The sequence below is a fragment of the Osmerus eperlanus genome, chromosome 9 (genome assembly GCF_963692335.1).
Source record: "Osmerus eperlanus chromosome 9, fOsmEpe2.1, whole genome shotgun sequence".
Taxonomy (NCBI): Eukaryota; Metazoa; Chordata; class Actinopteri; order Osmeriformes; family Osmeridae; genus Osmerus; species Osmerus eperlanus.
The window spans coordinates 8,644,396-8,657,770 of NC_085026.1; the positions used below are offsets into that span (position 1 = coordinate 8,644,396).

The 13,375-nt window shown below is 50.3% G+C and overlaps 1 protein-coding gene across 2 annotated transcripts in view; it reads right to left on the reverse strand.

The window, feature by feature from the left end:
- Positions 1 to 13,375, reverse strand: part of dph6 (diphthamine biosynthesis 6) — a 54,486-nt gene that overhangs the window by 25,901 nt on the left and 15,210 nt on the right. The window contains exons 6-12 of one of the 2 annotated variants that reach the window (XM_062469874.1): positions 7,958 to 8,019; positions 7,650 to 7,744; positions 7,402 to 7,535; positions 4,963 to 5,112; positions 4,459 to 4,566; positions 3,026 to 3,155; positions 2,536 to 2,734 (exon numbers count right to left, since the gene is read on the reverse strand). In XM_062469874.1, the coding sequence (XP_062325858.1) occupies positions 2,536 to 2,734; positions 3,026 to 3,155; positions 4,459 to 4,566; positions 4,963 to 5,112; positions 7,402 to 7,535; positions 7,650 to 7,744; positions 7,958 to 8,019 (878 nt within the window). Of the gene's footprint in view, positions 1 to 2,535; positions 2,735 to 3,025; positions 3,156 to 4,448; positions 4,567 to 4,962; positions 5,113 to 7,401; positions 7,536 to 7,649; positions 7,745 to 7,957; positions 8,020 to 13,375 lie in introns of those variants that run through there. The other variant, XR_009931394.1, reaches the window with a different exon arrangement.

The window sequence follows — 13,375 nt, forward strand, 5'->3', positions numbered from 1 at the left end:
GTTCAGCGGATTGTGCTGCCGTTCGCAGGTTCTGCATCCACTGTGTTGGCTGCTCCTAGGGAATTCTGGGAGATGGTGAGCGATTGAATCAGGGTGTGAATAATAATTTGTCTATATTTTCCTGCTGTTAACTAGCATTTTGGTTAATGACGGGTCAATCTTGCCCTGTCTGGCAACCGGCAAGCTTAATGATGCGTTATGAGTACAAGTAGATTTTTATTATATAGGAGGTTGGAGTTTGTTTTGCAAAGAATATGGCGTTAAACATTGCTGTTTCTCCAAATGTTTTCACTTCTGAACATGCAAAATATAGTTGCTTTTTTCCACAGAATGATTGATGTGGTAGAACAGGGCCCTTTCTGATAATTTAATTATGCAAATTGAGACAAAACACCAACCAGGGAGAATTTGCAAGAAATTCCAGATAAACATCAACATCGAAACGAGAACAAATTGGTTAAAAGACCTCTGGTCTCTCATATTCTATATTAAGGCAGGCCACGGACCACAATCAAATACTGACGCAATAAAGACATGTCTCATTAAATATATTTTTACTATTATGCTAAACATGACCTCTACACCTGGAACTAATCAAGGGTGTAACTGATAGACGAAAGCATGTAAACAAACCTGGATTAAATCGCTGTGTTCCGTTCCTACAGGTTGATTTACAGTATTTGCATAAAGAACACTTCCTGAGGCCTGCAGCTATGACATCATAAAGGTTAACTGATCCTGTACGTCCAGTATGACGAGGGATCTGTCGGCACGCCATGACATCGACAGACGGTGCGGCTAGAGAGACTTGGAGCAGACTCACTAACAGGCAGACTCACAGACAGGCAGACTCACAGACAGGCAGACTCACAGACAGGCAGACTCACAGACAGGCAGACTCACAGACAGGCAGACTCACAGACAGGCAGAATCACTGACAGGCAGACTCACAGACAGGCAGACAGACAGACTCACTGACAGGCAGACTCACAGACAGGCAGACAGACAGGCAGCCTCACAGACAGGCAGACTCACAGACAGACTCACAGACAGGCAGACTCACAGACAGACACACAGACATGCATCAGATAAGTCCGTCAGTCAGATGGACCAGGGTGTCACCGCTAACATACTGATCCTCAACACAGCTCCCCTCATCCCAACATCCCCCCCACACACTCCCCCCCACACACACATGCCCATCCCCCGACAGAGTGGTCTGACGAAGACATGCTGGACCAAACTGGGTCCATCCAAAGGGACATCATTGTCTCCCCCATAGACCTGAGCGAAGGGCACATTTAACTGTCAAACGTCCAGTAATACTCTCTTCTAGCCAGAAACCAAGTCATTGATATTCCCCCAACGTTTTGCTATTAGTTGCATCTAGTTAGTCATATTTTACCATCACATTAAGAGACGACATTATAATTTCCAAATTTGCCTGTGCGACACCAGACTGATGACATTCTCCGGAAAATAATTAAGATCACAGGAAAAAAAAGCAGTGGAGCCATCCAGCTCGTCCTCTCCTCCTCCTCCTCCTCCTCTCCTCCCAGCCCTTCTTTTTTTAATCACTAATTATTTCCCAAAGTGAGAAGAGAGGTTGTCGGGGTAGGGGAGGGTTATTTAGTTCCAGAATGCAACCCCTTCTCTATCTTACAGTGTGCTGTAGCCAGGGCCTTATTCGTCACGGCATCGTGGAGACAACAGTCTTCGTCACCGCGGAGAATCCTCATTACAGTGGAGTCATGGGGGGGCAACGCATCTGCATGCTCACAGCGAGGGGCTAATTGTATCAATATGTAAAAAATCCCCCCGTTGCCCCCCAAACACAGAGAAGCTGTTCATATATTTCTGTGGTAATTGAACCAGTGTAGGGAGAGTGTGTGTATGTGGAGGGGGGGGGGAGATGAGACACGCAGTGAGATGAGGCAAAGCCGCGGAGTTCAGCTTAGAAACTTCTAAGCAAACAGCGCAGTTTCACCCGCTCTTCTGGTATTTTCCTTGTGTAGTTTAACGAATCGCCTCGGCGGCGGCTTGCAACTTTCAGAAAACCAAACATTGTAAAGGAGTGGTGAAAACCAGCCATTCTTCCTCGTCCGACCACACTGGCTAAGACCACAACCTTAAACACAATGAACAGAGCGATACCAGAGATACAAAAGGGAGAGACAGACCACCTCGACACCAGAGACAGAGACACGTGTTCTCACTCACAGGGGGATTAGTGAGTGGGCTGAAGGACAGTGTGGAGGAGATGGACCCTGGACTTGTTGACAGTACCTTGACAACTGCAATCCTGTAAACTACATGCAGAGTAAACAACAGAAGCAGACGGCCGTGAACCCACGACCACACTTCCTCCCTGTTCCCTTTCAAACCACGTTGGTTGGCGGATGATATGATGGAGGGGGCTTTGTTTGTTGAGTTCGATTTCAACAGACACAGAGATCCCCCCCCCCCTCCCCCCTCTATCAAAGCACCACAGTCCCTCAGTCCCCCACCCCTACCAACCCTGGGGGGTCCTCCTACCCTGAGGGCCTGGCTGTAGGGCCCGATGTTGGCGGGGGCCCAGTGGGACAGGCTCTGGACGTGCAGGGCCTCTCTCTGGTGGAAGGAGTCCTCCTCTTCCTTCTCCTCCTCCTTCTCAGGGGCCGGCTGGGGCCAGTCCTGCAGCAGGCAGTCCACCTGGAGGAGCTGGCCAGGGGGCAGAGGGGCCTGCACACACACCCTGGGGAGAGATGGATGGGTGGAGAGAGGGGAGAAGCGAGGGAGGGGGAAACATGAGGTGGGAGGGAACGGAGGCTGTCCGACGACGGCCCAAAAAGTATTCGGCGGTAGTTTGGGGCGAAAGGCTTTCCCTTGCAAGGCGTCACATGCAACTTGGCGTGTCGGAGGGAGTGTGTCGGAGGGGGCGTGTCGGTGGGAGCGTGTCGGAGGGAGCGTGTCGGAGGGAGCGTGTCGGAGGGAGCGTGTCGGAGGGAGCGTGTCGGAGGGAGCGTGTGCAGCGACGACGTCTGACCTGGCTGGAGGGTTGTGACCGAAGTGCGTCCTGTAGACGGCGTTGATGGCGCTGAAGTCCTCCATGCTCCTCACGTACAGGTGGAGCAGGACGACGTGCGTCATCTGCCAACCTCTCGTCTCCAGCTCACCTGAGCCAGACCACACCACAAACAGATCACACAAACACTGTTATCCAGGCTGCTCACTGATGTCTGGCTCTTCTTTAGGGGCAGCGTGCATTGACGCACCGGAGAGTGAACACGTCTAATCATTCTATGTTCAGCAATCTTTAGACACAGAGGTAAGACAAGGTCAGGGAAGAAACACAGCCTCTCTCCCAGCCATCCGGAGATAAAGATTGGAGTTTGTTTTGCCTTTGTCAATGCTGGCATCATCTCTGAAAAAATAGGCCCTCGTACAAAGAAGGTTCTTCATTAAATATTAACTTGTTTAATATTGTCTCTGCCCTGTGAAGGCTGAGCAGCTCTGCACCACCATTAACATTAAATATGCTTTTCATCTTCCCTTCCCGTCTCTTGATAGAAAACAAAAAAGGGGAGAAGAAAGAATGAAGAAGATGCTCTGGTAAAAGCATACGCTTATAAAGTTCTGCGGGGCGAAAAAAAACACAAAACAGCGAACCGACCCACCCAGCGTGTGTGTTTGTGTGTGTGTGCGTGCGCGCGTATGTTGCAAGGAGAGGGGCCGTTCTTCTCCACGCTATGTTCATCTTGAAGGGACTCTCCCTGTTTGCCTCCAGCCCGGCCCGACCCACTGACAGCCAGCGTCTCTGACAAACGCAGAGTGCTCGCATTGCGAGCACTCTGGCCCATCCTTCCAAGCAAGAACACATGTTTTCTGTAATTCTTTTATCTGGTGTGTCTGTGTATCAAATATCACCCCTGGTCAAACTCATCCCCAAACGCCTCTTTCAGATCTTGAAGAAGAAAACAAAATAGTTATAATTTTCACTTGATCGAAGCGAACATGGATTATTAGGAGTCAGGGCTCGTAGGTGTGGGACGTGTGTGCTTTCTGTTGTTTTGTTCTGTTCGCCTTTAAAGAAGCAAGAGAATTCTCCAGTAGCTGAGTATTGCTGGAGCTAGGATGTGTTTGAAGGGATTTTTTGGTGCTCTGATACCATACTTTGTTAGGGCAGTGCCTCTCTCTCTCTCTCTCTCTCTCTCTCTCTCTCTCTCTCTCTCTCTCTCTCTCTCTCTCTCTCTCTCTCTCTCTCTCTCTCACTCTCTCTCTCTCTCTCTCTCTCTCTCTCTCTTCTCTCTCTCTCTCTCTCTCTCTCTCTCTCTCTCTCTCTCTCTCTCTCTCTCTCTCTCTCTCTCTCTCTCTCTCTCTCTCTCTCTCTCTCTCTCTCTCTCTCTCTCTCTCTCTCTCTCTCTCTCTCTCTCTCTCTCTCTCTCTCTCTCTGTAGTGAAGAGTACTGTACCTTGCAGCAGTGTAAAGCAGCCATGGTCTGGTTGTGGATTCCGGGGTCTGGGCTGTGAGCCCCCGAGAACCACTGGTATCCTCTGGATGTCCTGGGAGAGCAGGAGGGGGGGTGACCTGGGGGGTGAAGGGGAGGGGGGCATTCATAAAAGTCTTCTAAGAGCTCCAACAGCGAGGTCAATGATTCAGTAGGTTTGGACTGTTTTGGGGAGAGAAAGGGGAAAGAAATCCCTTAAACTACGGGTTCACCAAGTTCTGTTTTCAAACTAAAAGCCCAACGAGGTGTAGAGGTCCGGTCATGTGTACAGGAACAGACCGGAGCAGATGAAATAGGAGTCCGTAGACTGTCGTAAATGTTCTCGGAACGACAGCACTTGTCAACGATCATTCAAACATACAGGCATCATGGCGCTGACCACATCACACAGACACAGAGGCATACATCACACACGCATACACACACACAGGAACACACACATCACACGCACACAGAAACACACGCATGCATCTCACCACGGCCCGACTGACAACTAAGGTCGGCGTTTGATGTAAATTCTAGCTGGATGTCTTGGGCTTGATCAGCATATTCTGCCTCCTCTGTCATTCTGTCGATGGCGCTCTGGCAAGGACAAGAAGGAAGGGGCCCAGCCCCGCCACCCGAGCCTGAAATCAAACACCAGGGGGGGGGGGGGGGTGTGGGGGGGTTAGGTAGGGTTGACGGAGGGGGTGTACATCAAACCAAAACATGCACCCAACACACAAACGGAGCCGAAATGGCACATAATTATACATTTTCAATAACTCAACCCAAGGCGGACTATGCATGTCACTCTTCTCTGAAGAGGGCCCAGAACACAGATAACTGGGAGGTGAATGAATATGGAACACCACGCTCACGTGCTATGCATTAGGAGGAGAAGCGATGGGGCGGCCGCCTGGCGTTTTCTGATACTTTAAATTCAATCATGCCAGCCGTCCGTCAGGGCAGCTGACGGGTCCGCCTCGTGACGAGCGCCGGGTCTCGGGACGCGGCGGGGGGGGGTTTGCATGCTCGCGCGCCTTATTTGGATTGGGCCTCCACGCCCTCCTCTTCCTCTCCTCCCCGGAACAGAGAAGCAGAGGGCGGGCCATTAGCATGCTCTGAAGGCAAACGGAATACCTGCCAAATCCCACCGGGGCGACATGCAATATTGCAATAAGTCATTCCGCATGTCCTCACGGACTGACCCCCCCCCATCCACCTCCCACCCCTGCCTCCCCCCCCCCCCTCTCCCCCCGGTCCTGTCAGCTGTACTTGGCCATATGATAATCAAATTAATTATACTCCGTTCGCTTGCGTGGAGCCGTGGAAAATAGCTTGACTAGCGTAAACCGAGGGCAAATGACGGCGTGCGTCCCCCCCACCCCCCTCTCACGAGTCCAGGCGCGGTTTTCCTCTAGTGCTGGTGTCACGACGCATCTGTCACCCTGACGGAGAGAGCTTGCGACTGGTGTGCCAGGGCAGGTTCTCCCCTGCCTGAACGGAGCCCCGGAATCTCCCTGCTCTTCCCCCAGCGACCTGGGGGGTCCGAGGGGGCGGCTGGGGAGAGGGGGGTGGGGGGGGGGAGAGGGGGGTGGGGGTGGAGGGTGTGAGGGGATGTATAAAATAGATAGCTGTGGGGGGTCACCGAGGATGTGGGGATATGGTTTCTGTCCGTAACGACCCCGATCCCCCGCCAACAGGCTGCCACCCCCTCACCACTGTGCACACACACACACACACACACACACACACACCGAGCGTGGGCGCGTGCAAGCGCCCACACACACACAAACATCCTAAAGCCTTGCCAGGCCCAGGGCTAGTCACATACCCCTGGGTAACCGCTATGCACACACACACACACACACGCGCACGCACACACACACACATTCCTCCCACACCCCTGCAGCCTCAGTCTTTCTTATTACCGTGCTTCTACCACAGACTAGAACTGTCACTGGGGAAGTTGCACTTAACACCCTCTGAACATTTTCTCTCTCTACTTAACACTCTTTTATCCATCTCTTGTTTCAGCCGAAGTTTCGACCCTAAATCCTCTTTTCCTCTTGGACAGTCAAGGGTCCAGCCCTGCTTCCTGCCCTGTCCAGCTCATCCCTGCCCTGTATCTGCCCTGTATCTGCCCTGTATCTGCACTGTATCTGCACTGTATCTGGTGTGTAGTGGTTGTAGCTTGTCACACCAGTGCTGCTCTCTGCTAATACCAGTTAATGAGTACAGACAGCGCTCAGTAGGAGAAGGATGATGTCATGCCCCCACAGTCCGGTCTCCAGTGCAGTACACACACAGGCACACACGCACACACACACACATACATGCACACACACACGCATACATGCACACGCGCACTGCTTGATCTGACCCCTGAAATATCGGGGTCAGCCCAGTCACCCATCTGCTTTGGAGTGACAGACATAATAAGAGTCAGGGTGACTGTCCCCCCTGTCTGCATATCCTCCATCTCACTCCTTCTACCCCCCCCCCCCCACCCCCATCCCATCATCTCACACCCTCCATGCCTCCGTCTCACTTCCTCCACCCGCTATCCTCTCTTCCCCAGCCCGTCTCTCTCTCCCCCCGTAGCCCCACGCCCTACATCCTTCTCCCGGCGCTCCTCCACCCGGCACCCTCCACCCCCTCTCCGTCCGCTTAGCCAGCTACCTGAATCTTAAGTGGCCTAATGTGAGCGGACATGTTTATTAAGCCGGGCCTAGTTTCGGGCGGGGGTGAATATTGCACACGTCAAAGTAGGCCGTGTCGGGCTTGAGGAAAGGGGAGTCGGTGAGAGAGAGAGAGAGAGAGAGAGAGGGAGGGAGGGAGGGAGGGAGAGAGAGAGAGAGAGAGAGTATATGGATCTGTGTCCATCTTCTTGGGTGGATAAACGTGTTTAAAAGCAGCGTTTGTGAGGTCACATGGAGGGATGACATGAGCTAACTGTAATGCTGGACTCACGTCGTCCTTGTTCTCCGTGTGCATTCCGGTGAAGCGGAGGTAGCCGACCGGGGCGAAGGCGTCGGCAGAGTGGATCACCGTCTCCATGGCATCACTGGTCGGAGAACAAAAGCACACTTCAGCACAGTCTAGGCTGAGCACGTCCTACCTTCAACCTTGAGTGGAGTTCCACGTCTGGTCCGGTCGTCATAGCGCTTTGTTCCCTTACATAACGATTCTTTTCTTGAAGAGCGGGCAGTCGAGGGTGAAGGTCTCGTATTCCCCGCCCTCCCCACACACGTGGATGCCGTACTTCCTGTGGAGCTGGTAAACCGTAACAGAACGAGCTACATTCAAGCACCCTGAAAACCATTTGTTTGTGATACAAACATTTCTTGTCATTTTGTATGTCTGCAAAATCGAAATAATACTGTTAGAGAATTGGTGGTGATGGTGTGTGTGTGTGGGGGGGGGGGGGGGGGGGGGGGGTGGAGATTGGATCAGCGCTGAACCGCTGTGCAGAGGTAAATCCCTGACCTGGTTCAGATAGGGCTCCATGGCAGCCAGGGGTTGGCCTAAGTGCTTCTCAGGATCCAGGCCTATGACACAAAAACACAGTTACAAGGATGAGAGAGGGTTTGTGTGTGTGTGTGTGTGTGTGTGTGTGTGTGTGGGGGGGGGGGGTAAAGAGAGTGAGGCTGAAAGAGAGGAAGAGAGAGAGAAAAGAAACTGAGGAAGAAGACTGATCAGGGGATAGAAAGAGAGCGAGAGAGAGAGAGACTGATTAGGCACAGAGAGAGAGAGAGAGAGAGAGAGAGAGAGAGAGAGAGAGAGAGAGAGAGAGAGAGAGAGAGAGAGACTGATTAGGGACAGAGAGAGAGACAGAGAGAGAGAGAGAGACTGATTAGGGACAGAGAGAGAGAGAGAGAGAGAGAGAGAGAGAGAGAGAGAGAGAGAGAGAGAGAGAGAGAGAGACTGATTAGGGACAGAGAGAGAGACAGAGAGAGAGAGAGAGACTGATTAGGGACAGAGAGAGAGAGAGAGAGAGAGAGAGAGAGAGAGAGAGAGAGAGAGAGAGAGACTGATCAGGGACAGAGAGGGAGAGAGAACAGTGATTGAAGATGACAGCCAGGGAGGTTTAACGGGCAGGCGCACAGACGCACACGTAAACCTGCACCCGGGATCTGTTTGTTTGACTTTGCTAGTGGTGTACACACATATCCCCGGGTAAGGGCAACAGTCCTGCCATGCCAGGCAAACAGAGAGGCCAGGCACCCCCCCCCCCCCCCACTGCCCCCCCCTCTCTGCCTGTTCCCTTTGAGAACATAAACTCTGGAACAGATCGTGTTTATTTGCCTTCTCCCTCTCCTTCCCTTGAAGGAGTGCATGGAAGTGACTCATAGACACGGGAGAGGGGGGAGGGGAGGGAAGAGAGTGAGTGAGGAGGGAAGCTGGTCCTGAACCACCCGAGTGGTGACCCATTCCCAAGTCCCACGCTCGCTCACCCCTCCAGCCCTCAATCTCCACCCTCCCTCACCCTGACTCCTTAAAACTGCTTAAAGCGAAGATCTCGCCTTTAAATAGAAGCCGGCCGCTTAATTCGAGTTTCACGGGAACTTCTCAGAGGTTCCCTGGACACAAGACGTGGCCCGGCTGCACAGAGAGCTTAGTGCCTCTGTCAGTCCTGTAGTGGATTATCCCACATTAGAGCTACAGCTCTAGAGAGAACCGTCTGAACCATAACTCGTTTACACTCGGGTCACCTCTTAAATAACGATCGTTTTACTGGGTGCGTGACACGAAATCCCATGTCCTCCTCATCTCTCCTTCCTAACACCTGTTCCTAATGAGGTCCAATAAAATCCGACCTGCCCCCGCCGAACCTGTAAACACTCCCAGCCAGCACACAGCAGAACGGCCTTGGATGACACGCGCAGCTGTGTAGCTGTGTACAAACAACCGAGAGACTAAACAACGAGATGAGAGACAGCACAATTCCACAAATACAAATTCAAAACGAGGGAAACAAAGTAATCCAACCACAAGGACCAAACACAGGAAAGAGAGTTTGGAGGACTGACATATGCACTCGTTACTGTCTTCTTCTGACCCGGACTACTTCTAACTCTGGCTGTCTGTTCATTCAGTGGCAGGCTATTAACACCAGACTAATTACCTGCATGGTCTGACGTGGAGTTGTGACAAGGATGCTAGCGCTTTCTCAGAATTCTCCCTGCCGTTCCTCCCTGCTCTAGCACATCCACCCCGAATCTAATCTAGCCACTAAAGACGTTCCCCAAACCCATCAAGCCTGGACCGGGTGCTTTGATTCTGGCTCTTAATTAGAGGTTGAGAGTTAATCAGAACGTGAGATACTATCTTTTCCTCTGGGCCTGACAACCCTAAAGGTCAGATGTCATCCCCCAGGCCCCCTCAGGGAGGGGTGGTTACCCCCCTCTCCCACCCCCCGGAGGGTCCACCACACCCCGGCTCTCAGCCTCAACCGATACCCCGCTGTCCGCTGTCACAGGGGAGCGAGGGAGGGATGAGATGTCGGAGGGAGGGAAAGGAGAGAGTGGAGGGAGAGCTGGCTGAAGTATGGAGGGAACAAGAGAATGAGCAAGGCCCTTGTTCTCCACCCTGGGGAGCGCCGGTCTTAATTAGTGTGAGAATATCTAATCTGGACATCGTCTCATTTTAACCCCGCCGCCAAGGTAATAAGGAAGAAAAGAGGGGGGGAAAAATACATTAAAATTCAGTCCCATTCAAATATCCTCTTTAATTAGTCATGCCTTTTAACACGTTTTAATGAGCGGCTTCACATTACAGCGGGTTGTCGCTTTTTTTAATATGTTCATTAGCTTCCCGGCCTTAAATAATATATGATTACATGATTTGATATTTACAGGGAGGGAGGTGGGGCTGTGCAAGGAATGACTGATATCATGTGAAATCATCTACTGTAGATGACAATAACCATTGTATCAGACGCACAAAGTGAAAGCCCTTCACATGCACTCATTAGGTAAACTGAATTGATGATCAGCCTAAATAACTCATATATATATATATATATATATATATCTATGATCTATTTTTGTGGCAATTGCCTCATTTGCCTCCTGGTCACATTGTTCTCTCAATGGGAGCTCACTCCTAATTGTCGTACCTGCCGGAACAATAAAGGTTAAACAAAGCGTTTGAAAACGGAAGGTGGACTGAGGTCCATAGTGGACCTGGAAGGGGCCTCTGGATGGTAACTGGAAGGCTTCGGTCTCCGGTCTCTCATCGGCATGTTCTCCACATCAGTCTCCACTCAAACTGTTTTATAACCTGACCTAAACGCAATTACCCCATCTCATTATGCCACATTAAAACCAAATAAGCCCACCAGAAGCTGCTATTATTCTGCCATCAGACACAGGTTACCCACACCCCAGTCACACAGAGACAGGTGTCCTCAGAGCTGTAAAGGAAAGGCTTCCCTTTATAAAAGGCACTTTTTATCCTGTGTTATCCTATAAAACTGCAATTAAATTCAGTGAACTTTAAGAGCAGGGAGAGGAGTAATGAGGTAGCCGACAGAAAGGGCCTTGTCGCTATTAAGCTTCGCATTAGCGAGAGGAACAGTTTTACAGATGAGGTAAGAGAATGTCTACTTGCTGAAGGGGAGTGAGTGAAACCTTGCTTGTGATATAGCTAGTCGCTAGGTCTGCTTCGATCTAAAATACCAAATTAGAAAGAAAAATCGTCCTTATATTTCAGTTCAAATAGTCAAGTCTGGTTCCATGTCCGTGGTTTAAACCTATGGTCATGGAGTAGACCAGTCACATGCAGTTATGCCCACTGCAAAACTCTTTACATTTCATCCCCCCTGAAGCCTTAGGACCAATCCTAACAGGCTGATGAATGTAAAGCTGCAGTGAGCTCCAATCCCTGGTCTGCTCGCAGCTCTGGGACACGCTGAGGCTAATGCTAAATGAGAAGCAGGCTGGGAGATGCTAGATACCGTGCTAGTGTGGCAGCCACCCCCTGCACGTCTGGAGATCTGGAGCATCGACTGACAGCCTGTCTTTAATCCCCTGCCTTCAGAGAGAAAATTGGATTCATGATGTGTAACATTTTTTTCCCCAGCTTTCTTTAAATGCATGAAATAAGCATCTCCTAGCTTGGAGGTGAGCCGAATCTACCATTGAACAACGTTCTCAAAAGACCTTAGTGAAAACAATAGCTGTTCGGTATCATCTCATCTTGGGAAAAGAGAGAGGTAAAAGAGAGGGAAAGAGAGAGAGAGGGATACGGAGAAAGGAAAAGGTGAAGGGGAGGGGAAGGAGGAAGCACCAAACAAAAGATGAGAAGATTAAGGTTCGGTGTGAAATTTGTCAGCCTCTTATCTGGATCTCAACGTCTCAGGGCTGAATAGTAACCCAGGTGAACATTGCGATTTATGCATCACAGATGGAATCTTTCAAATCTGGCAAATTAAAAAGAAAACTGTGGCCAATTATGACCTTATCAAATGTGTCTCGAGGCAAGCCTTTATCCATCTAGGAGCGTCTGCAGCATCGACACTTGTATTGAAAAAAAGAGCTTCTGGTGATGCAATGTTTTCAATTAAAAGAAGACTCAAAACATTCTTACAGCAGTGCTGAGAGAGAGCGAGAGCGAGAGAGAAAGGGAGAGACGTAGACAGAGAGACACGTAGAGGGGAAGATAGGTCCAGAGGTAAGTGGAGAGGTCGTGACCTGGGTCAAGTTGTGCCACCTGAGGCTGATGGGTTACTGCTGCTACCTGTTTCTTTAACAGTGTCCATCACCTGGGCTCAGTCCCGGCACAATAGCGACATCAGGAGCACATTACATGCCTGTGCTTAGGGCTCAGTGGCCCAAATGGTGAAAAGACCAGAGAAGATTGTTCCTGTATAAACAAATAACGGTGTCTTGCTCATCATAGATGCATAACCACCTAAATTTCACACAACCTGACCCAAAACGGCAATCTCATCTTGTTACGTGAGATTAAAAACTGGCTGTAGACAATAATGTTTTGTTGACCAAAACACATGACAGAAAGAAAAGGGTGCAGTCTTGAGAACAGAGAGGATCTGTCTTCCTTACTTTGCCAGCCAGGAAGGACAGGCTGGTGAGGAGCTTGTGAGGCTATAGGGTTACAACAGGGAGACACGGATCTCACACACGCCAATTACTGCTAAATCTGCACACCAATTAACTGCCACAGAGGAGGGTGAACCTGCGCCCCTGTACACACCTACACTAATCAATCAATTAACTCATTACATGAACGTGTTATCAGATTGGCGCTCGGAATTGCCAATTACCACCACTAGATATGGTGAGGGTTCAGCTTTATGATAAAAAATAATGCAGAAGCTCTTCCAATAAAAGAGTGTAATGGTGTTCATTTGTACGAGTCTGCTGCTGCTAATAGCTTAAGAAGTTAACACGTCTTCCCCTTCATGAAATGAATAAGTCCCTTTGAGGACAAAAAAAATCTGTCCTGTTTCTTTCTCGTCTTTTCTCCCCAGTGGTGGATTAGGCTATGGAGATGATCTCCTCTGGAGCTTTCTATCTCAGGATCATCCTGCACTTGGACAGCTGTCTTTTTACAATGGGGATTTGTCATCTTGAAAAAGAATCGTGAATAGTTCACCGCTAATTTTCTCCTGTCTCTCTGAGCAGATAATTCCGGAACATTACACTCTTTAAGTCTTCTCGATCTACCTCCCACATTTCTACAACTCGCTGAAAACCACACATCTACGACGGGGCCAAACGCACCAGGATATCAGGGGGTGTTTTCGGCTGTCATTTCAGATGCTGCCTTGACCTTTGCCCCGGGAGAGCCGTTTCATCTTCCCCTGAGGTCTGTACAGGTAAATCCGGACAAACACACACACACACACACACACCACAACTCCACCCCCACTCCTACCCC